Source organism: Vanessa atalanta, chromosome 7 (genome assembly GCF_905147765.1).
Source record: "Vanessa atalanta chromosome 7, ilVanAtal1.2, whole genome shotgun sequence".
NCBI lineage: Eukaryota > Metazoa > Arthropoda > Insecta > Lepidoptera > Nymphalidae > Vanessa > Vanessa atalanta.
The window spans coordinates 1,383,628-1,410,131 of NC_061877.1; the positions used below are offsets into that span (position 1 = coordinate 1,383,628).

Genomic DNA, 26,504 nt, shown 5'->3' on the forward strand with positions numbered 1-26,504 from the left:
AAAAAAAGGGTCAACTTTTGTGATATCAATCCTCGTATACACCATAACAAATTACAATACAATGCGCACGTATGTCCCTCCGCTTACAGTCAAGTATAAATCAAGTGTCTATTGATATCAGCAGCGCTATTCTGTAAGAACTTCGTATCTCATTCGTGAACTGTTCAGAACTTACGTATGTAGATACGTTATTTTGATGCCCGAATGAATGACTATAGGAAATGTCGGATATCACTTTCTGACATTTCACGATCACGTTCATAGGTGAGTTTCAGATTTGTTTTTATAGAATTAAAGAATAACTCTACTTCATAAGGATACGTTAGTCGGTACGTTACTGCGGTTACGTTAGTGCGTATCGCATTCGTATAGTATTAACACGCTATTTCGACGTGAACATTATTTTAATCTGCGATTATGTACACGTCTAGATGCTCAATTTTTTTTGTGTCTATTTGTACTCGTTCTGTTGGCTCTACTGGCCTTTACAGCGTCACCGGGCGCTTGGGCGAGTACTAGACTCAGCCTTGAAGCAGATACTCAAAGCTGAGAATGAGTATTAATATGACATTTGGAGAGCGTCAAGCGTAGCTGTCACACACACCAAGATAAAGAATTTGGCTCGTTTGTTTTTGTTCCTTTGTAATACGACACTCTATCTAGATAAAATTGCTTGATATAATTATTATTAGTCAATATTACAATCAATATGACATTCTAAGATTGAATTCCGAGATCATTTTCGAGTTTATTATTACAGAATAACTCTACCGGGCGAGGAGAGTTAAATCGGATCGCTAGGGTGAATAGCCGCATACGTAACTTATAGTATGTATTCTGTGCCAGCGTTTTCATTGACGTAAAATTAGTACTTTATATTATACCCTCTTTGGGGTTGATTTGAAATAGCCCTAGCTTTTCACCAATGTTTTTCCCCCGGGCTCTATCTATCTTAATACCATTATTATAATGGGTTTTAATCAAGTAAGCTAAACATATGGACGGAGTAACGTAAGAGTTATACCGTTGATATGGAAATAGTTCTTAACATCTTTGCAATGATCGTTACAACGTATTTATGTAAAGGAATATTTTCTTTTGACATATCTATGCATTCTCATAAACCTTAAGTACGATTTCTTTTTCAAGAGATATCATTTGAGAACATGATAAAAAGTCAGTGTTTTCGGATTTAATTGAAAAAATCTCCTATACTCTACTCTTAGCCTTTATCATGAAACTATGAATAAAATAAGAAAAAGTAAAATTTGTTGCTGTTAACAGATGAAAAATTAAAATTTGTTTCACAGTCAATGAATCTATCGATGATGTACATTCAAACTGAGGGTAAATAAATAAAATGAGGCTAAATTGTTACCCTTTCTTTTTGAAGTCTCTTTAGATCTTTAGTTTATAAGCGTAACTGATGATAAGTTTATTTTGAAAGAAAACGAAATCACACACTGTAAGAACACCACGTTCTTAATTCTATAATTATAACTATTTCTGTTTTTTTTATGATATCGGTAGGCGCGCCACCAATGCGCCACCAACCTTGGGAACTAAGATGTTACGTCCCGGAACACAACAATAGAATTTGTGTTCCGGGACAGAAGAATATCTGATGAGTTTGGCGGTAGAATATCTGATGAGTGGGTGGTACTTACCCAGACGGGCTTGCATAAAGCCCTACCTCCAAGAACAACATAAACAAAATATCAAAATCAAAATATACTTAATTCGAGTAAGCTATTACAAGCACTTTTGCATTTTACAGCGTTATTTATTGTATCGGATTCTATCCAGAGGACACGCAAAATTTCAGTGGTTACTATACTTTACCGATCATAAAAAAATGTACAGGTAAAAATTGATGTTTTGTCATTATGTAATAAAATAGCATAAGTTTAGTTAAGTTTACTACGTAAAGTTAAAGTCAGCAACAGAGTATCACAAAGAAAACAGTTCACAAGCTTCTCTTAGTTTGGATTTCTTTTTCAAATACAATCGGTGCCGACAACTTCGTTTGTGTGGACTTCAGACTCGGAAATACAATTTTGGACTATCCGTTGGAAAGAATCTTCTTTCTTAGAAACAAAAAATGACGTCTAATGATTATCAGTCGTTTTCCATAGAGATAGAGGATCTTAACAATAGGTTATATTATCATTATGTATATATCTTCTCCCTTGTGTGGACCTTCGTACAGGTGTCATATATTTTTCGGGATTAAAAGATATATTAAAAGATCTGGGTAGGTACCACCCACTCATCAGATATTCTACCGCCAAACAGCAGTACACAGTATTGTTGTGTTCCGGTTTGAAGGGTGAGTGAGCCAGTGTAACTACAGGCACAAGGGACATAACATCTTAGTTCCCGAGGTTGGTGGCGCATTGGTGTTATAAGGAATGGTTAGTTTTTCTTACAGCGCCATTGTCTATGGGCGGTAGTGACCACTTACCATCAGGTGACCTATTTGCTTGTCCGCTTACCGATAACATAAAAAAAAATTAAGATATTAGTAAGATAAACGTAACAGTATAACAGAGCATTGACACATCGATTTTTCTCTTTCTGTCATCAGTAATTTGACATTAATAAAAAAGGAAAGAGCATTGAGTAAATATACGACCGGTATATGCACATAACATTTCAGATCAATGAATAAAACGTCGTCGTAAAGTCAAGACAGAAATACTTAGTATTATTGTGTTCCGATTTGAATGGTACAGGCACTATGAACATCTGGCTGGCGTCAATGCTGGTGGATATTTATTACAGAGTCAATATCTGTGGTGACTACTTACCATTAGGTGACCCATTTGACAGTGAATTATTTGTATGAAAAGTATTTCACGTTCGCAAATATAACTTTAAAAAAATACAGAAATACTATAAAAAAAAATTAATAATATAATTTAAAAAAAAAAAGAATAAATTAAACAGTGTGTTCACTACCGTAAGTCAAACATTCATTCAACATGATAACTATCAAAGCGTGACATTCAAAATCAATATCAAATCTCTGTATTGTCTAAAACTTATTCATGTAATTCAAAGACTATTTTAACAAGCAATTGAAGGCTGTCATATTCATCTATTATACTTTGAAAATAAACGGAATATCATAAACGTGCATACCTAATGGGCTTTGAGAACGTCTGGGTGGGTAGCAAACCCATCCCAAATTATGAGGCCAAACAGTGAGTGAGACAGTTACTGCAGCTGTAAGACATAATTGCTTAGTTCTCAAGGTTACAAAGCTTGTAAACAATGATTTAAGGAATGGTCGATATTTTTAACAATGACGATATCTATATATATTGGTGATGTTACAATTAATATCAGATGACTTTACCTTCAAATTCAATTTATTATGAACATAATGACACAGTTTACTACTACGAAGTGTACCGCTATGAGATCAGTAAACCTACCTAAATGGGCTACAATACAGCCAATTAAGTTTCCAAGTATTACTATATAACAAATAAAAGTTGAATGATTATATCGAACGACCTGTTATTATGTCAGTTTAAATATTCAATTATATAAACAAAAAGGAATAATTGAATCTGAACGGTGAAATTAACTTTAAGACAATATTTTTCTAAGATTTTTTTTTCTTGTAATGTCTTCGCTGACGTAATTGCTTAGCGCTGTGAATTGTTCGGATTTAAGGAAACTCATTCGAAATTACGTATAAGGAAACGAAGCGGGTTTTGCAATTTTCGTGAGTAGGGTTCCTTATAAGAACGATTACATTGAATGCGAAGACAACTATGTTTTTATGTTGGCAAAAACATATTTGGGGGTGATGTTGATTGATTGAAATTATTCTTATAAATTAGATGACATCCTGACAAATCGTAGCTAGTCAACGAAGGATAAATTATAGTGGACAAGTTTGAACACAAAACCAATACACTCATTATTCCATCAACGTCATAATCCAGCAAATCCCAAAAGAATTCCAGCGCAAAACAAACGGCTTACTTTTCAAAGCAGAGAAGTGTCACTGTCAACATCTAAATGGTTAGTGAGGTTCGAAAGAATAACCTAATAATTATTTTCAGTCCAACTCGGAGCTTGAAATTTCGGACTTTAGAATCTAAGACCTTGTTGATGTTGACCTTGACCACCGAGGCATACAATTGCTCAGGGATTATCATTATTAATAATTCCAGGGATGAGTTTCAACACTTCTTTTAGCTTCAATGTAAATTGAATGCGACCTATCCTACATTAGTACTAAGACAAGACAAAAATCTTTGCACTAGTGTCAACATCAACCATACATAGTTTCTATTTAACTGGATGATGACGAATACGAACGTACAAAGAGAAAATAGAGAGATGTATCCGGCCGTGTCGGATTTGCCAACCCCTCGAATTGTGAGAGAGGACACCTTTATTAGCGCACAGACTCGTGCACTATAGGTAATATATTAAGTCGCGAGTTGGCTAGTCTCTCTATAGAGTAGCCGAAATCGGTTAGAACGACATCCCATCATCAATGTCTCTTTTATATTTTATAAGTTAATATTTTTATTTTTTTCGGTGTCACCCTACCCAAGTAATTTATCAAAAATTATACGGAACCCGCGATGCTTATATACCAAGTTTTATCTGTTATTTTAAAGTATTAAATATTACTTATTTAAACGTGTCTATGTACTATCACACTTTTATATCACGGTTGAAATGTACTGTTTACAAAACATATTATTAAAAATTTTCAATTAAAACTTATCTTACTTTTTATCTATTTAATTAATTTTCATTATTATTTATGCCAGTGATGGTAAATATAGTGTAGAGTAGCGACGTGGAATAAACTTCAAACGTTCACGTTTAAACGGCGAGAATGTCTATTAACATCCCCTGTTTTCCAATGCAATGTATAAAAATCAAGATCATAAACTCGAATTTCGAATTTTTTTGCTGACCGTACACGATTTTATTTATCACAGAAATTTATTGTGATTTTTTTAGTCAACCTTTTGTTTCAGTTCAACAAACATTAATCTCTGTTATTCGAGTTGTGCAACGCGAATTACGTTACGTTTAGAGTTTTAACTATAATAAAAAACGATGCATTGATTCAACTAAAAGTTGTATATCATACAGGGACGATGATAAATAACATTTATATATAAAAAAAAGTATTTATTAAAACTAATATACTGCCATTGTGTTGCAGATTCTCTTTGTCAACTCACATCACGCTTAAATATATATTTTATTTATTTTTCACGAAGCCTACGTGATATATTTATATGTTGGAAAAGAGTAACTACCAAGTTTCTTGTTCCTGTTCTTCTCGGTAGAATCTATATTCCGAACCGAACTTAACTTTTAATATAGTTTTGTAAAATGACGATTCATAAGTGCTTGTAAATATTAATTTTTGAACACATTAACTGTGTTATACATACATAAAAATAATCTTACAAGTATATGCTAATTATATGTTAACTTAGTATGTAATTAATTTGCAATAAAAATGTTATGTAGTTGTTTCTCAGTGTGGGTATATATTAAATAAAGATATAATAAAATTTCCTCTCAGTATCTACGACGTACGTGTGTCAAACAAACTCCCTTTCGCATTTAGGTATAATATTACTTAGGATATAAAAATAGTTAAAATATACATATATTTATATTTATATTTTTTACATATGAAACTGTAATCTAATATAATTAATCTTGAACTTATTTTTATTGATTCGATTGAACATGTCTATAAAACACATAATCATGTATGAAGTATTAGGTTTGGCACAGGATTTTTGAAAATGGAATATAATTTTTATAAAAGACAAAAAAAAAAATGTCTATTTTTTTTATGTGTCCCTTGCCTTTAAACTTCAACCTTCATCAACAGTCTGTCACACCACTTAATATTTTAAAAGCAAAGACGAAGTTCCAAACGGTTTATGCAACACATTTCAACTGAACTTCAAATGTTTCTACCCAAAACTATTCAACTTAAACTTATTCCAACAGAAGTTTAAGCTTGGCAACACATTAAGAGAACGTATCAAAACAAAATAAAGTTAAAACTAAAATAATCGTTTTATCGTCAAACTTTATAAATACTCGTTACTTACCTGAAAAAATCCGTAATAACACAATATGGAATCAGTCACTCATATTATGTCCTCACGAGGTATGTGATCACGAAATTATGGCACACGCGCATTTCACTGTCACAGGACACGCGTCAAGTATGTGGGACTCGGAACAAACGTCTAACTTGACGGTCGGAATAAGACTGGCAAACTGAGCGACGCGGCGACACTACGGGCGAGCCAGACGCCAACAATTCAAATTTGAAAATCGAATACACTCGGAAAATATAGCGATAGCGAAGACCTATTCCTTAGATATTTACGCGAATTGTGTTTAATTTTAATCTCTTAAAAGCATTTCAGGATATAAATAACGATTAAGAATAAATTAAGAAGTTCTTGGCGCGATCTTATGTTTTGAAACTTCCTAAATTTAATTTTCAATCTATTTGAGTTTGTCTTAACGAATTTTGACGAATTCTATGGGTACCTACATAATATATATAACATTACAAACAATAATCTTTATTATCAATACATACGTATTACAATACAATTATATTATGTTTATATGTTTAATACAAGATGACCCACTGGTTAGAACGCGTGCATCTTAATCGATGATTTCGGGTTCAAACCCAGGCAAGCGTAAAAAGTAAAAAGCGTAATTTGTGTTTATAATTCATCTCGTGATCGGCGGTGAAGGAAAACATCATGAGGAAACCTGCTTGTGTCCAATTTTAACGAAATTCTGCCACGTGTGTATTCCACCAACCCGCATTGGAGCTGCGTGGTGGAATATGCTCCAAGCCTTCTCCTCAAAGGGAGAGGAGGCCTTAGCCCGTTTACAGGCTGTTAATGTAATGTTATGTAATGTTTAATACAAATATATTAATACATTAATTTATATTGTTATCTATAAACAACAACCCAGAAAAAAACAAACAAAACTCTTTAAAGAAATAGTTTAATACTGGTCAAATTAAAAAATATTATATTGAAAATCGATTAAAGAACGTTCCGCACGGGACTCTATTCGAAATTTGAAATCCAGGATTATTTGGCGTTATGTCTTGCCAAGAAGATTATCTTTGATATTTCTTCATTCAAAGTGATACAGCGTGTCTAAGTAGCTCGCAGTTACCGTGCCAAGTTTGTACAATACGATTAGTTGTTACAAGAATACCTCTTCTGAATGGCAACTACGTAACTATGATTTATTTTACATTCACATAATTATAACATAATATCAGTTATGAGCTGAGAGGCCCAGTAGTTAAAAAATATTCACCCCAATCGAAATATCTGACCAAAATCGACCTCCGTGTTCGAGTAGTGTGTACACCGGTTTACATGCGTACGCCACTCCGTGGTCCCGGGTTCGATTTCCGGCCGAGTCGATGTAGAAAAAGTTCATTAGTTTTCTATGTTGACTTGGGTCTGGGTGTTTGTGTTACCATCGTTAATTCTGATTTTCCATAACACAAGTGCTTTAGCTACTTACATTTGGATCAGAGTAATGTATGTGATGTTGTCCAATAATTATTTATTTATTTATTTAATATCGAGGAATGAGGTCCAGACAAATATGTTGGGTTTCCTTCTCAGAGTTTGGAGAGTGTGTGTATTTATATTTGTGCCTATGCTTAATAATTATGTGACAGAATATCAAGTCGCGATAAAACGTGAAAAAATTTTAAGCAAGAAAAAAATATGATATTTATTTCTTGTAAAAAATATTTTCTGGTTTGCTTTCATCGAATACTTTAAGTGGCAAAGTATGAATGCTTTTGGAAATAAATGTAGGTGTCTCCAAAACACGTATAAATACTAAAAATATAAATAATATACAAATTATTGTCTCTCTCAGGGTAAATATGTAATATACATTGCTTTCAGTGTCAACGTCAAAAAAATAATTGAAATATCTTCTTTAATTTTATTTGCTAAAAGTTGTACTCTCCTCCAGTAACAGACCTTTAACACATATAATAGTACTTTAATTATTTATGACGCCGTTGACTGAATGACACAAAAGAGGGGAAAATTAAACAGAACGTCGCTGGTTCATGTCATATGAATCAGTGAAATAATTACCAAAATTAAAGGAACTTTTGTCAAATTATCTGAATTTTGGAGACTGTAATACCGCTAACTTCGTGACTCTGGCCTACTAGTGTGATGTTTTTTGACAGAAAAATCACTATAATTTCTCTGAATTTCCACACATTTCGTCAACCTGTAACCTTAAAAGAAAACCAACGAGGCTGAGTCATCCAGTTTCCAAAAAGAGACTTTATGAACCAAATACATTTATTTACTTATAAACCTTAAAGCTTCTACTATCTAATAAAGATAAGGTATAATGAGAAAAGGCTGGTGGTTCTGCCATGCGTTTGTTAGATATTTTTTTATAGAGAGACTTAATACATTATGTCAGGATATTTGAAGAATAATTTCTATTTCTTTATTATTTTATTATATTTGAAGGTTATAATACAATAAGAGATTATATATGAAACACAAATATTTATTTAGCCATTATAATAGCTGTATTAATTGTAATTAACATACTATTTAAAGTAAAGCTACCACCGGTTCGGGATGTAGATTCTACCGAGAAGAACCAGCAAGAAACTCAGTAGTTACTTCTTTTTCAATATCCAAAAATACAATCATGTTAGTTAAATACAATTATACTAACTTTGTGTATATTATACTAACTTTGTATATATAATACTAACTTTGTATATTGATAATTGCAAAAAGACACTTCATATATTCATCAATAATTTAACAAGCAATAACAATTATACTATATCACAAAATTATATCGTACCTTAAATATTAGTACCTTGCTAGTCCAGGATCAAAGTGAATAGTAAAAAGTCGTAGTCCCAACTGTTCTGTACCGAGCTTCGATCATTTATATAAGCCTCACTACGAATCACGTGACTCACAATATTGAACAAAAAAATCAAAGTACCCTCTTATTTAATATCAATGTTATCAATACAATTCAAAAATAACTTAAATTAAAATATTATTATTACAGAATTGATTAAAACATACAATACATAGTGTAAGCCTTGTTTGTAACGTCTAATTTTTTATTTATTTCTTACTTAATCTGACACGTTCAACAAAAATACTTATTTTTTTTAAATTATATACTTAGGTGAACCAGCTAATGGAAAAAGAAAAAATAAGTATTACCACCACCCATAGACAATGGCACTGTAAGGAATATTAAATTGAATTAATTTTATAAAATTCAACCATTTCTTACGCCAATGCGCCACCAACCTTGACAAGAAGGATGTTATGTCACTTGTGCCTGTAGTCACACTGACCTCACTCACCCTTCGAACCGGAACACAACAATTCTGAGTACTGCTGTTTGGCGGTAGAATATCTGATGAGTGGGTGGCACCAAACGAGCTTGCGAAAAGCCCTACTACCAAGCAATTTAACTTCCACATCATCAAATTACGCAATTCAGTTCAGAATTATTCTATTACTCAATATAAATATCGAACAGTCTTTATAAAATAACCTTTCACATTTTTTTATACCAAAGTTTTCATATTTCCCTGAACGAAACAAAAAAACTATAATAAAAAAAAACGTGTGAGTTGTGAGCGTCAGCTTTATTGATGGTAACGAATGGTCCGACCAACAGCAGTACTTCGTATTGTTGTGTTCTGTTAACTGAGCCAGTTTAATAACAGGCACAAGTAACATAACATATTAATTCCCAATATTGGTGGTGCTGTAAGGAATACTTAATATTCCTTACAGCGCAAATACGCCAACGCCAACATTATTGTAGGCAGTGCTGACTAGTTGCCAACAAGCGGTTAATTCGCTCGTCTGCCTATTAATTTAAAAAAAAATCGTACTTGAATAAAGTTAAATAAAATTTTATAAAAATATCGGAGATCACAGAATTGTTGCTCCCTAATATTTTACGTTTCGTTCGTCTAGATTTAATTCTTTGAACATCTTAGTCATTCTAGCTCCAGGCGAAAATCCAATATCGTATATAAAAATACTAATACTTCAAAGGTGAAGAACTTGTTCGTTAGTTTGAGCGCATTAACCTTCGGACAGACCAGACTGATATGAAACATTTTTTGACTGTATTTATTGAGAATGGTTTATGCCATGTAACACCAATTAGACCCATGGGAGTGAAGCAGTGATGTTTAACCCGAGTGAAAGCAAATATCCCATCGCTGGACAAAAGCCTGCTCTCGCTAAGACGTGATAAATTAAGTTCCAAGTGGAGGCGAATTGGTATACAGTAGATATATATACATGTACCAGTATTTTATCTGAAGTGCATGTTTCCTAAAGACGTCTTTCTTCACTGCCAAGCTACTAATCTTTTTAAATTGTTACAGCAAGAAATCTATACTGTAGGCTTAAAGAATTATTTAATAAAATCTTGTTTAATTCAAATTGTGTTTCCATTGAGACAGTAGGATAATTTATCTATTAATTTAATCTCACAAAACCAATTACAATTTATCTCATGATAAAGCACTGGTATTTGATAAAGTCCGGATCGATGGGACGTCTGCGGGAAACCTCTCGCGATCCTTGGGATCGGTCACACTCGAAGAACGTAATTTGTCCAATGCAAGGAATATCCTTCTCGGTGTCAGATACGACAAATCGTTAGATGTAAAAAATAATAATAACTATATGACTCCGTTATTATACATACATAATTATAATAAAAAAAATATCTTTTTATTTATTTTAATTCATTTTCATTTATTTATTTCAATAACCATTTATTGTGACGTTTCATATGCCGGCTTTTTTTCAGGGACGAGGGAATTTGTAGCAATTTATATCCTATTGTTATTTATAATTGAGTAAGCAAATCAGGGAAATTTTATTACCTTGTTACATTAAAATTATATTTATAATTTTAACTTTTTTTTTTTTATTATAGAAAACGTCACAAAAGTGTCAAATCGCTTGAAGCCGTGCCGTAAATTTTAAAATTTAAATAATAAAATAAATTACGTTTCTTTTAAGGGTTCAGTGAAATACTTATTACAATTAGATTTTACTTTCTAATTCGTTTGATGTATTTGCTTAGAAGTTATTCTGCATCGTTTCAGATCAATTGATTACCTGTCATCTAATACAAAGGTTAGTATTTGTATGAAAATTGTTGATTTTTTTTGCCAATTTTGTTATAATACTTTTCACAATATGACCCTGAAAACATTAAAGGGAGACTCCATGCTCCTTTATATTTTTTTCTTAAAATGTCTTCGTTTAAAGTTTAGTGAATTAATTTAATAAATTCGGATTGTTTCGCGATGGATTTGATCACAAACAATATTATTAAGATTGTATTGATAAATACTTTAAAAAGTAGCACAAATAAACATTACATTACAATTCGACTTTGATTTTAAATAAAAAAAAAAAACACACCCAGAGGAGGAGTTTTTAGACCAGCAGTAAAACGCCTAAAGTTTTACGTTATAAAGTAGTAATGCATTACAAAAAAAATACGAAATAAAATTGAATGAATCTTCACTATTCTACAATGTATTTCTTTAATTCTAAGTAAACACAACTCGTGACTACAACGATGTTAGCTTTGTAGTCAGACGTCTTAATTTTCTGACCTCGCGTTCGCTGAAGTTCTGACGAAATGAACAATCTAAATTCATAGCTTTATCTTAGTCGGAGTCTTGATCTATGATATTATAAAGCAAGAGAGGTTATGTGTCTGAACGTACTTAGCAAAAGAACCAGTCGTTTTTTAAAAATATTTTCGTGTTAGACAGACCGTTTATAGATATATGTGGCGTACTATCGAAACCGGACAGACTATTTCCTCGCTATGTTTATATTACAAACTGACATAGCAATCAACTGTACGATACAGTGTTAGATATATGCAAACGTTCATGCTAATTGAACAAACAACGGTGAAGCAATCTCAATACCATCAATTTTTATATAAAAGATTTAGCTTTACGCTACGATGGAGTGAAGCATTTTTTTCAGCCTTTTGCCGTCCATCGCTGGACGAAATACCACAGAACGCCATCTTTGTCAGCGGAGCACTATACAGCTATTAAAATGAACAATGTTCATGGTTATTTGTTTTGGAAAAAATATATAATAAGTTTTATTATAGCAATATTAAAATAATTAAAAGCGTAGAACTGACGGCATTATCTAAACGAATAGTAGTCCTAATAACATTAAAATGAGGATTGAATCAGCTTTAATTAATTTGATTGTTTTATTTTTATTAATGTGTTATTTACTCCCAAGTCGAAAGCTATAAAGACTAAAGTCTGTGACAGTTGTAGCTTGCACGATAACACCCGTTACATTTGTTACAAACTGCAGCACTAATGTCCTCCGAAGGAGAATTTGAACCTTATTTACTTATTATTACAAAACAAATGTTCGACTCTACTTATGACCATTCATTTATTCATATATAATTCATAATATACATTTATTATGTAAACATGTTATACATTTGCATGAAAACTGAGTAACGTGGTCAATGACTGACTGTTCAACTGAGTAAAGTGACGTCACCGGTCTCATGAAGTAAAAGAAAGGAGCATCCATCTTTGGTTATCACGCTGGTAAAAATTGAACTGTCGGTTGTGTTCTTGAGGAATTTCCTAATATTTTTTTGTATATAACAAAAACATAGTAATAAGTGTCCGTGATTGCCATTCTTAAATATTGGCAGATACACATTTCTTTATTTAAATTATTAAAAGGTTTTCAAGGAATTACTTCCATGTCTCCCAAATTAGGAAAAACTTGTTTTAGAAGTAATTCAAATTCAAAACTGAAAAATCTTTATTCATTATAGAAGTACACGTACACTTGCTTATCGTTTGTCAAAAATCTACCACCGGTTCGGAAATTAACAACTCGGACCTGAGAAGAACCGGCGACAGAAACTCAGTTGGATTTTTTTAAATATCATTTTTTACTAATTAATAATAATTGTTTTCATACAATAACGATGAATATATTTTGGTTATTTGGAACAGCCTGGACGCGATCATTTCATTCCTTGGGTGCCAAGATTATCGTATCCATCTAGCAGAGATTAATATAATGTTGATTTAATGCATAATTTTACTTGGCGGTAGGGCAATGGGGGTAAAAATAACGTGTCGCAAATCGTATTAGATAACTGTTCATAAATCAATTTAAAAGGGCATCACGTTAGTCGGAAAAAGTAGCCGATATTACCGGACCGCATTACCAATAATAGGCTTTTATATCAAGAATTTGAAGCATGGCATAGGTAGATAGATTCAAACTTGATTTCTTTGTTTTTTTACGTGTTCTAACTTATAGGTCATGTAGGTTCAAATGGAATATAAAAAATACTTTTTTTTATTATTATTTTAGATTGCGGTCATTTTAAAACTATTCCATAGTGGTGCTCGAACGATACACGCGCTGTGACATTTGATGAACTCTTATCGCCACTACGAACTGCTGGTTGGAACATTTTAAATCTACTCTCTTTTATTTTGTTCAGATACAAGCCCGGTAAAGGGCTTCTGTCTGATTTCTAACTTACATCCGTATAAACAAATCTATATCAATATTCTGTAACAAGTGATTGTCGCTTACTACCTTTTCTTAGTTCATTTTAAAAAGGATTAAATTGTTACAAAAAAAAAAAATTAATTCAGCGAAAACAACCTTTTTGCTTTTATGTTATAATTCTTGTATTTCTTCATGTATTATGTATACATGTTTTTAACAAACATATGTATGTATCTGTAGAAATTTAGGTAATCATTTTAATAAGAGATGATTTTAACTGTAGTTCTCAAAAACATCTAATGATAAACGCTGATTCTGTACTGTACAAAACTAAGATTTTAAATTAACATGGTTATTTTTATTACTAACAGTATTTAAAACGTACGAGAGAGGAGGTAGTCCGATATGGACACTTCTAATGCCGTCAACATCTACCCGCAAACGTCAGTCTCGTGAACAAGACATTCGTAGATAATGTCGAAATATCGAGCTCCAACAAATAAAAATAAAAAACATGGTAAATATCCCGTTTTAAGTACTGTACAAAACTAATTATTTATTTGCATAAATTATAGTTTTTTTTTTTTTTGCAAATGCTTTAATTGCTTACTTATTATTTTATAGTAAGTAAGCTTAAAAAAATATTATTAATTAAAATTTTAAATGTCAAAGTGTACTTTATTAAAAATATCCTGAAGGATTGATCTCCAAGATTTAATAGCCTGAACTTTTTTTTGTCGAATGAAAACACACTTTTATTTGATTTTTGGTGGTGATCACTAAACACTGTGGTGACTCTATGTGGTGTGGTCTACCTATACCATAAAACAAAATCTAACTCAAATCAATTTTATCAGCGACAGCAAATTTAATTTCCTTCAAGTTAAAATGAAACCAAACGAGAAATATCCCAAAAAAAGAAAATAACTTCCCAAATTGCTTCGTAAATTCTGTGTAATCAAAAATAAAATAAAAAAAATTCAACCGAATTGATAACCTTATTATTATTATTGATTGAATTATATAGTAACAAAATACAGAACTTCGAGGTGAAATTTTAAAACAAATAACTATTTAATAAATAGCTTACCTGACATTTAATTACCTCTGATTAATTATAGTATTTTTTTAAGTGTTTGACAAATATTTGGGTCACATTTCGTTTCAGAAAACCCTAATACGGCATAAAAGTCTTCTGATAACCTCCAACAAAAGATACGCGCTAAATAGTTTTAATATTAAACAATATAGGGCTTACAAGTTGTGTGCTCCTTCAACTATGGGAGACCACATGTAGAACAAGAATTAAATATAAAATGTTTATATTGAAGAAAAAATACAAAGAATTCTTGAATTTTTGGGACATGAAACCAACACGTGCGGTAAATTAATAATGATTTTAAACTTCATTACATATAGATATAAATAATTTGTCATATCTACAGGCTAAGTATTTGAATTGAACCATTCAAATCATATCATAATATTCTTTATTCAAATATGCACATAAAATCACTTCTGAATCATGTAACGGTATTGAATTAAACATAAATCAAACGCTGATTCGAAAAATAGATTATATTAAAAAGTACTGGCAAGAAATTCAGTAGTTACTCTTATCCAATATTTTAATTAGAGAATTAATGTCAATAAAATACAATTAATTTTATATATGTCAATTTTGTCAAAGTTTTTTGCCAAAGCTTATATATGAAAATTAAACAATTCAAAGTCCAGGCTTTTTTAATTATATATAGTATCTGAATTCATTTTCGTTGATTAATCAAAATGTAAAATTAAATAAAAATGAACGAAATGTGATGCCTTTACAAATAATATTAAAAAGTGGCTGTAAGCTGTCACTTCGGTGCAATAATAATTTATTATTGGCATGAAAACAATTAATTAAAAATAAAATAATAATAACTTATCGATGAATAAATAATAATGATTATTATGATAAATGTCAATAACTCTGATTTACTATTATCATAACGCTATCAAATATTCACAATTTATTTTTTGATAAAATAAACATTGTTATATAAGAAAACGTGTGAAGTTGTCTATTTCGAGCGACTTGACGCTTCATTTGCAGTTTAACATCTATATCATGAATTAATGTCATCCTGTGCGCGCATCATCAAAATCCACTCTCATAATTTTTTCATAACACGTCAAAAAATATAACTTAAATAAAGCATAAAACAATATGAATTAAAATCAAGAAAGCACGCACTTACAAGCACGAACGAGTTATTTTACAAGTTTAAATATAATTTTAAGCTACCACTAGTTCGGAATGTAGATTGTATCGAAATACCGTGAGCGTATTAATACCACGAATTTATTACTAGATACACCACACTAGACGAATTTACGATGACAGTGTGCAAAACTTCTTAAAACGAACACTGACGTCACTCCATTCAAAACAAAGGGATAGAAAGTACTCCAATCAAATACGATATATAATATCTTCCAATACATTTTCAACAGAATAATTTCTGTATTCGTGGTAGCTACACAATGTTAGTCATATCCGGTGCCGCGGTGGAAGTAATTTGATTTTGAAATATCGTCTGTGACGGCAATTTAGGCGGATAGACCGATAACACGAATAGTTTCGTGTCTCTCATATAAAATTGTCCCTCGGTTTAGCTTCGATTGCTTCGACGTATCACTTAAAGATGATTGGTTTTTGATACTTGACGTTTTTTTTCTAGTCTTCGTAGAAAATTAAAGGCACCGTTAAAGATTGTCTAAGGTTCGTGAGCTTTTAGACCTTATTAGATTTTTTTTATAAATAATAATAATAATTTTTCTGCTTTGTTTTCGGGTATCAATTTACTTTTTTGTGTTAATACAGGTTTTATTATTTGGATATCTGAATATTAAACAAAGTCGTGAAGATACATTGCAGTGCGTTATTGTATATGATCTTAGTTTTCTTAGTAATCTTAGTAGGACTAATTGATAATACTTTAAAATTAAAATCCACCACATGAATACCCAGTAAATGTACCACTATTGCGCAAATGTCATTATATAGAAGGTTTATTGGTTTCACCATGTTGCATGTGGAATGTTGGGGTAGACATGTAGCAGACTATAATCCGAAAAATACATGATCATTATTTTATCTTCACTATCAAGCAAAAAATTAATTATAATCAGAAATTAAATACATCCAAACTCACCCACAATTTTCGGTTAAAATTTCGATGGTCTAATCACTTGCCCATCTCGGCAGCCATTAAAGTGAATTTAGTATCAAATATATTTATTACAAAGACATTTCTAGCTTTCATCAATCGTCATCATTTTCTGCCTCGCAAAACTACTCTGTGGAGCTAGCTTTCGTCGGCATTTTTTCCGAACCGATAAGACTTGAGAACCTTCAAGAAAAGAGCGTACTCCTTCCTTAAAGGCCGGCAACGCACTTGCAAGCCCTCCGGTGTTGCAGATGTCCATGGGCGGTGGTAGTGACTTTCCATCAGGTGAGCCTCCTGCCCGTTTGTAATTTAGAGTGGGATTATTTATGAAATAGAGAATTTTAGGAAAGAGTATCTCAAAATGTTTTCTTTTTATTGAATATTCTATACATAATCGTATAATGCGAAAGGAATATACGAATATTTGGCGGAGAGAGAATTCCAGCTACCTAGTAATTTGCCTTAATATTTTAATTAAAATTCTAATAATAGATTTAAGTAAAAATATAAGTTTAACTAAAAAAGATGCAATTTATTTTATCATTAAAATAAATATCTTTATTAAATGAAATGCTTGTTTCCGATGGAGCAAATATATATTTATTAAAAACCCTGGCAGCATAAAAGAAAATAACGAACCGTTAAAACCGTTATAAAAGGTCATTGACATTTGATTGATATCTTGTCATATTGAATCACATGAAAAATTATTTATCGTTATTATTTTAAGTCAAATACAAAAAGATTACTTCATATCAGATAACAACAAATTAACGTCGTTAAACAAATAATACTTCGTTTGGAAATAATTAAATTTCAAACGAAATGAACGAAAACCAGACAATTTCCGAAAAAGAGCTTCTGGACGCAATAAAAAATCTTTTGAGGAAGAGCGGTCAGCTGAATAAATTTCAAGCGGAGGTACTAATTTCTTTAAACAAATTCTTGTTTAAGCGTAACGTATTTCGTTTATTATATAAAATTGAGTGTTTCACTTCTAGTGATCATTTAATACGAATAATTCGACGTCACGTGTAATCACTCAGCCATAAATATTTAATAAGAACAAAGATATAGGCACTAGTTAATTTTTTCTTCGTTAAACATCGCTGTTTGATGTCAGAATACTGTAAAAAATTCCCTGCAAAGAAATTAAAAATTCCTGCTCGATGTTACGCCCTAATTGAATGAAAAGCTTAATTTTTTAGATCTCATTTTAAATAGATGAAAAGTGCAATGCGCACCTTCGTTAATTCAATTAAGCTAACGTCAAAATTTGCTACCTTCGAATTAAAACATTTCTTCTATTGTAAAAGTAAATTTCGTTTAACATTGTTATAGTATATTTTGCTCGGTTTTATAAAATAAACTCTTGTCTACGATTTATTTTTAGACATACCCCGTTCTTAAATAAAACACAGTTTATTATGAATTTTTGAAATAAATTTGAGACAATTCAACTAAAATTATACTTTTTTGAAGTACGCTCTTAGAATCGACATTTAACAAAATCGGCTAAAGGATATTACAACACTAATGACTTTTTAGTTGACTGCACACCTTGGGAATAAATTGATCTCCTCCAGGCTGTTTCAAATAACTAAAATATAATTATTATTGTACATTCAAATTGGTAAAAAAAAAATATCCCGCTGAGTTTCTTTCGCCGGTTCTTCTCAGGTCCGAGGTGCTAAATTCCGAACCGGTGGTAGATTTTTGACTATCAATAGGCAAGTTTAAACAATTCTATATTGAATAAAGATTTTTGACTTTGACTTTGACTAACAGGTGTAATTTCAGTAGGTCAGGATGACAAAATAAATTCAAGTTTGATAAATATATATTGCAATTCCACGCAATAAAGTGATTATTTTCCGTGACAGATCAATCTTTTAAAAACAAAAAACAATAATAGTTTATATGCCAATCTTAAATATTATGTCACATAAAATAATATACAAATTATTGAACAATTAATTACAATATTAATTTTATATATAATATATAATGTAAATAGAATATTTTCAGTTATATTAATTATTTGTATTACTAATGTGACATAATTATCCTGCATATAAATCAACGAATGCTCACTCCACTTATGTATCACCTATATAATATGTTATCGAGTAATACGCCTTATTGATGAATAGTTTCGTAACTATTCACGTTCTATGTCTTCAGATGCGAGCAAAAGTTACAGAAATTCTCCAACAGAGACAAATGTCATTAAACCCTGGATTCAAAAGTTTGGGTGCACCAAAGGCGACCGACGAAGTTTTGTTAGTCAATGAGCTTGTTAAGGAATACTTGGAGTGGAATGGGTACCTCTACACCGCCTCCGTGATGACTTCAGAGGCAGCTATGCCGACAGTTAAGAGGACAAGAACGGAACTATGTGCAGAGGTCGGTGTTAAAGATGATGAAAGGTCATCAACATTACCGCTGCTTTCAAATATCGTTGCTGCTTACACTGAACGAATTAAACGTAAAATTAATAGAATCAAAAAGGACAGTGGAACAGTCTCCAACGCGCAACAGATTATGTAATTATGGAAGATAAAACTGAAAATTTTAATCTAGACTTTTCTATCGCTTCTTGTTTTATTTTAAATTCTTAAAATTAGTATTCTTGAAATAGTTTAGTTTTTTATTTTGAGGTTAAACGTGTTATACAACCTCCTTTGTTCTCTGATGAAATATTAAGTTTCACATTTTAAAGTAAAATTAATTTTCTATGTAACTATTATTCATAAAGTCATATATGTAGTTATATCATAATGATATGATTTCAAGATCAAAGTAAGTCTCGTGATACAAGAATATTACGAGAATACAGGCTTTATTTTTCTTGATTTGTATCAACAAAACGTCTGATTTATTCAAGAATATCAAAGTCAAGAAAACTTGGATGTTAGTTTGAAGAATAACAGGGCTCAGACTTTAAAAAAATATTATTTTTATCCATAAAGCAATCTAAGACTGTACAATAAATAACTTTGCAAAAGTTAATTTTAGTATCCGTTTTTTCTTGATTTTTTTTTCTTAAAATTCCTCCAATATAAATAGTAAGTATTATAAAACACGACTCGTGGAAATAGTTTAAAATGGAATATATATTTATGGATTCATAACATTCATAACTGGTATGATGGCCCAGTGGTTAAAACACCTGAAATTTAAACGAAGATTATTGGTTGTAATCTGAACAAGCACGTCTAGATCTGTATGAGATTAATTTGTGTTTACTCACCTCGTGATTGGTGAAGGAAAACATCGTGATCGTGCATGATGAAATTTAAACACATTTGTATCCAACATCGAGCATGGCGGCGCAATAATCTACAAACTTTCTCCTTAAGAGGAAATATCTGCATAGCATTGGGACAATACTGGGTGTTACTTTAAGTAAAAGTAATTAGTAATAAAATTGACTTAATTAAAACCACTATTGTTTTGTAGTTTCGCTGAAAAAGCTTTTAAGCATTTGGAATTTAAGTGGGACTCACAGGTGTTGAATGCACCGGAATACATACTCCGGTATTCCGGAGCATGTCTTCGCGGGATAAAGATTCACTTGGACATTTGGACATACTACCGTAACGCCCCGACGATAGGCTTCCCTATGTAGCCCTGTAGAAGGTTCTAGCTCTGACGACGCGTACGTTAATAATGTCTCGTGCGGTGTTCCTAAATTCCTTACGTCTGATGTAAAAATTTAAAACTTTATTTGGCTCTTACTATACAGAAGGATATCATAAAAACAAAAAATAATCTTGATAAAATTATGTCTTAAAAATTCATAAATTTTGGACTACAAGATAATGAAATAGTTTTAATATGTAACTTTATACTATAATGTGATATTGATAAAATTCTCGACTACAATAGCTTAAAAGTCAAACCAGTTCATAAACGCATCCTTTGAAAGATAAAAGCAGGGCATCGTTTATAAATTACAACTGATATCTAATATAAAGACGTGTCGGAGCGTAAAGGCCCGTAGCTTAATGAAAGACTTTATTAACACGAACGCAGCGGGGTGCAAAATAGAATCTTAAAATTAAATATTTTATATTATTATATAATGCGTGGTGAATATATAATATAATATACATCACCGCGGTTTCATCAATTTAAATGAATACTATACATGTATCAAATATACATATACGATCAGTATAACCACGTGCATGTCATTAACTAAATTCAAGTACAGCTAGCAGATTGGTTCACGTATATTGTCCTGAGGCTCGTTGTGTAAAGTCATAAGGCCTATAGCGTAACTAAAAACTTTTTAATGTTTTTTTTTTTTTTAAATCAAATTCTCTGTTACCGAAAAGACCTAATATATTTCTCTCGAAGTCAGTGTTTTGTTTCAAGTCTAACCAATGGGATGTTAAATAAATTTTAATGTTTAATACATCATTTTCATTTCTAATTAAATACTAAAATAAAATAAAATTACATAGCATACGAATCTCTGTTTTTCAAACGGTACACTAAGCCGCTTTTTCTGAGCACTTCTCGTTAAGCACACATATTGGTGTCAAAATATAATAAAAATATGTAACATCGATAGTGTTGCTAACGGTACTTGGAGGCATCAGTTGACGTCACATGTTCCATTCCGAAAGGTCCTATTCTAATTACATTTGGACCGGCTCGGATATTATATATTTCAATTGAAACATAAAAAGTCAGTACAATTTTAACGTAACTGGGTATACTTTTTGTTGTAAGTTAATGTTATTTAAATCCTTATTGCATGCGATGTTCACGCTAATAGGCTTAACATTACGTTTAAGTAGCTTATAACTTTAAAACTGTCATATTTGTATGTACACAAATGTTGTTAGTTAGGAAACCTGGTAACCGAAACAAAAAGAAAAAACAATTTAAAACCATTTGAAACTAAAACATCTTAACTTTACTGTTTAATCTATACTAATATTGTAAAAATGTTAAATTTGTTTGTTTGTATGTAGGAATTAATCTCCGGAACTAATAAAGATCTAATTATAAAATTTATTCATGAGTATAAAGATACATTACTCCTGAGTTGTATAGAGTATAAATTTTATTTATATTATGATATAAATATTTTCTTTATTCACAAATTACGCCCGCGCAAAACCGGGTAGCTCGCCTAGTGTATTATATTTTATGTTAGAATATTTCTATTACAAATGATGTAATAGAAATATTCTAACATAAAATATAATACACAGTATGAAACAAAGTCGCTCACCGTTGTCGGCCCCTGTGTATGCTTAGATCTTTAAAATTACACATGGGTTTTTGATGCGGTTTTCAATGGGTAGTTTGATTATAGAGGAAGGTTTATGTTTACGCATAATACATGCTCAATATAGTAGAAAAACACTGATAATTTTAGAGGTTTCTAAAGTGGTGTAGTAAATATACGCATTTTTTTGCACTTACATTGCATTGCTGGCTGAACCCTACGAGGTAGATCAAAATAATGTAATACAGTATTGTACACAACACATATATTTTTTATCCTTTACTTTTTACGAGAAATAATGGCTTATTTTCGAAGCAATTTTAAGCAATACACAATTAATCCTTATCCCATTATGTACCTTACATACATTGTGCATTTAAAATAGATCAATTAGTATCAGCTTTGCATCCGTGGGAAGCCGGGTCGGGTCGCTAGTATATTTATAAAATAAACTGATGTTCCAAATTTCAGCTTTTTAGGCTCAGTAGTTTTGAGTGTGTTGTTGTAATTTTTATTTTATTTTATATAGTAATGGGGACTTGCAAAGGGGCGGAGCTATCACTACTTAGGGGCCCACCTAAGACATATCTGAACGTAGACATGAATTAAATGAATTGAATGGGTTTGATTAATTGCAGGACTCGCAGGGCTGCAAAACATACGATCTGTTTAATTTAATAAAGTTATGGATTATTTCGCATTATAGTCTATTTTTGACTTTGACTTGACTTAGCTGGGGCCCCCTTGAATACACGGGGCCTTGGGCTGAAGCCCAAAATACCATATGGTAGATCCGGCCCTGGACTTGCAAATGATCTGCCTGAGAGTAAGTGGTCACCACTATCATTAGTACAGTAAGAACTAATATTAATAATTAAGTCCCTTTTGCCTGTAGCTAAACTGACTTAGATTATAATAAAAAATAATAATACAACTAAAAACATTGCAAAAGAAAATCATATTATTCAGCAGTTCTTTCTCAATCAGCGTTTCGACCCTCACGTCGTCGGTGGCCGTCGAAGTGTGAAAAGGTATAGCTCGTTAGTCTACCTACCGTTCTTTTCAAATATAAAAACAATACCTTCAAAACCTTGCAATACCGTGATGACGTAGTTATATGTATATTTAATTGTATTCGTAAATTTTTATCGAATTATTAATATCACAAAGGTGAAAAGATATTTATTTATTTCGTTGCTAGCTAAATCCTGAGGTCTTTAGTTCAAAATTCGGGGCCAATAAAAAAAATGAACAGAGGTGTTGTGGGGCTACCGGTTGGAACGAAGTTGAATTATATATTATGTATTAACTAACAGACACAATAAAATAAATGAACAACGTTTGACATTCGAATAATTTTTGTATCTTTGTCGATTTAAATCGACAATGACTGATGATGAATTAAATGTTATATAAAATCCTATACGATAGAAAGAGACAGAAAGATTTAGTAAATAAATAGATCAATAAATAAAGAGAAAGTGAGAGAACAATAGCTTGGAGGACCTCCTCCACGGAAGACACGTTCTAAATTCAAAATCCCATTCTTACATAGGTATGTATAACGCTTTTCCCTTACGTGATGATTTTTTTCCAGTTCACTCTACTATAAGCCGTGTAAAAGAACTTAGTTCCAAAAATAGATTTCGATAGCATGTCCTCATCATCCACCAATTAAAATTAACTTTTAGTAAATATCGGTTAAGCATGCCTATAAAACACACGGAACATTTCCTTATATGAAACATAAGAATGGGATTTTGAATTTAGAACATGTCTTCCATGCGATGGATTTTCTGGGAAACAGTATTTAATAATTATTAATGAGGTAAAATTAAAACGAACATCAAGCATAACCGATTAATTTGTCGTAAAATATGTGGAGCATATTCTAAGAGCTAGCAACACTGAAAGGGGAGAAACGTTTTAAAGTTATTCGATAATTGTCACCCCGTACCGCCCCGTCTTAACGTCTTGAAAGTTCACAACGTCGACTAAGTTGACTAAACTCTATGTAGATTGCTTTATAACCATATGAACACTTGAAAGAATGAAAGTTACTACATATTGCACATACAGTTCGTACACAGTAAATGTCATATTAGAAAAGAAAATTATATAATTGAGTTTTATATTTAACTGATTGTCACCTGCGGCTCCGCTCAAGTTTTAGAGACCGTCAGGTGTTCGTTGAAAGCGTAGCAGACAAACATAGAGTTACCTTCGCATTTATAACACCAGTATAGACATTGCCAAGCGATCAGAACTTGTAATTTTTAGCCGATTTTTGCAGGTTCAAACCTATGCAAGCAATTTTTTTTTTGTTTTTAAATATTTCATCTCGTGGTCGGTGGTGGAAAACATCGAAAGGCAACATGCATGTGTTGTCAAAATCTTCTTGCTCGATTCTTGGTGATAGGACTTTGTGTTCAGAGGTACCCAGTATTGTTGTGTTCCGACTTAGAAGGCCCATTGGTGATGTAAGGTATGGTTAATATTTCTTACAGTGCCACTTACCATCATGTGACCCAAACCAAAAAAAAAACAACCCACATTCGAGCAAAGTGTTGAAATCAGCTCCAATCCTTCTACTAAAAATGGAAGGACGGTCTTAGTCCAGAGCTGAGACGTACTCCGACTTTAAGCCTCTAAAGACCATTCTCATATTATATAAAAATATCTGAAATGTATGCCTGGGACGTTCTAATTATAAACTTTGATATTTTACCTGACTGATTTATCTAACGTTGCAATTAGCATACACTCGTACCTTTGAGGTATGTAGCGTTGAGGATATGAATAATACGTAACATTAAATGAGTTCCGCGTCGAATAATAGCCTTAAGCACTGTTTCATTCGTGAAATCTTAGTGTTTAATAGTTGAAAATAGGTCGTACACTGGCGGGAAATTGTATACATTTATATCTGTACTAGCAATCCGTTCCGGCTTCGTACGGGTAGATTACTTACACAGAATGTTTATATTGAAGGACAAACGTACAAAGAAATTACATTACATTTACATTAAACAATTGAATATCAAATGCACATAAATTATTCGTTTATATTTTAAGAATTGTTTACATTACATTTGTAACCTGTAAATTTCCCATTGCTGGGCTAAGGCCTCCTCTCCCTTTGAGGAGAAGGTTTGGAGCATATTCCACCACGCTGTTCCGATGCAGGTTGGTGGAATTGTGTTTTCCTTCACCGCCGAGGACAAAATGAATTATAAACACAAATTAAGCACATGAAAATTCAGTGGTGCCTGCCTGGGTTTGAACCCGAAATCATCGGTTAAGATGCATGCGTTCTAACCACTGGGCTCGAGAAATGTGAATATCAATTATTTTTTACTTATAAACGATTTGAAACGAAGCATGTCATGAAATATTTTCTTATATAAATATTAAATATTTTATTTTTTATGAGAGCTCTCGTCGTTGCTGCGCTGCCTGAAGAGCTCGTGATAAAGTACCGCGGATGGATTAAGACGGATTGCAACTAGTAAATGATTATAAAATAGCATTAACTATGGAACCAGCTTGGTCAAGGAATAGGAGATATGTTATTTATTTCAGTGACGTAGCTATCACAAGGCAACGCGATGCGTATACCAGGGCCCTTAGTAAATTTTAGTATCGATAAAAACAAGCAAGTGATGAATTGTATTCGTATAGCACCTTCCAAACAATTCAACAATTAAACGTGCTCTATGAAGCCAAACAATTCTTAACTCAGTTTAATAACTTTTAATTAGTAGGAATAAATTACTTTACAAGTTATTTTCCGTAAAAAGTCGTCTTGACTACAAGTTGAAACTAAATCATATTTATCATTTTATTCTTGAACAATAGGTTGTTCAAATAACTTTAAATTTATAAATGAAATATTAAATTTACATGCAAAGAACTATTTATATAGCAGTATTAAACATGACTTTAAAAGTGAAGGCAAGTAAGAATAAATAAAATAAGTACTAAAGCTCTTAAGAATAAACACTAAGGAAATAAAACTTCAACTGCCATTTCCCAAGGTGCTTACTGGGCTATGATGACTAAAATGCTGCTTTTATTTACGAACAAGGTACTATATTATAAATTGTTTTCCTTCCGCCCGTTACCATCCTGTCCTCGACAATCCGATCCACAGAGTAGCTAAAACTCAGAGCTTATTTTAGGTAATTAGTAGCAATTATAAAAAAATAATTTGCGAGGCACACGTAAATCTTAATCAATTTGCGGTTTTGAACACAAGCAACTAATATACTATTATATAATATGTATAATGAACTGCAGGTTATTTTGTAACTTATCTTTTACTTTGTTATGCTGTTTATAAGTTTCTGAAAAGAATTTTCCACCAACCTAGAGAGCTAAGATCGTATT

At 31.7% G+C, this 26,504-nt stretch overlaps 2 protein-coding genes across 2 annotated transcripts in view; one reads left to right on the plus strand and one right to left on the minus strand.

The window, feature by feature from the left end:
• Positions 1–6,264, minus strand: part of LOC125065269 (acid sphingomyelinase-like phosphodiesterase 3a) — an 85,480-nt gene extending 79,216 nt beyond the window's left edge. The window contains exon 1 of the mRNA XM_047672791.1: positions 6,120–6,264. The gene's annotated coding sequence lies outside the window, so the exon portion shown is untranslated. The remainder of the gene's footprint in view (positions 1–6,119) is intronic.
• An 11,325-nt stretch (positions 6,265–17,589) lies between these two features.
• On the plus strand, positions 17,590–19,417 carry LOC125065414 (centrosomal protein 20). Its single transcript, XM_047672994.1, has 2 exons — positions 17,590–17,788; positions 19,052–19,417. Exons 1-2 carry the CDS (start codon positions 17,693–17,695, stop codon positions 19,415–19,417), a joined length of 462 nt encoding a protein of 153 aa, XP_047528950.1. The 5' UTR covers positions 17,590–17,692.
• The last annotated feature ends 7,087 nt before the right edge of the window (positions 19,418–26,504 follow it).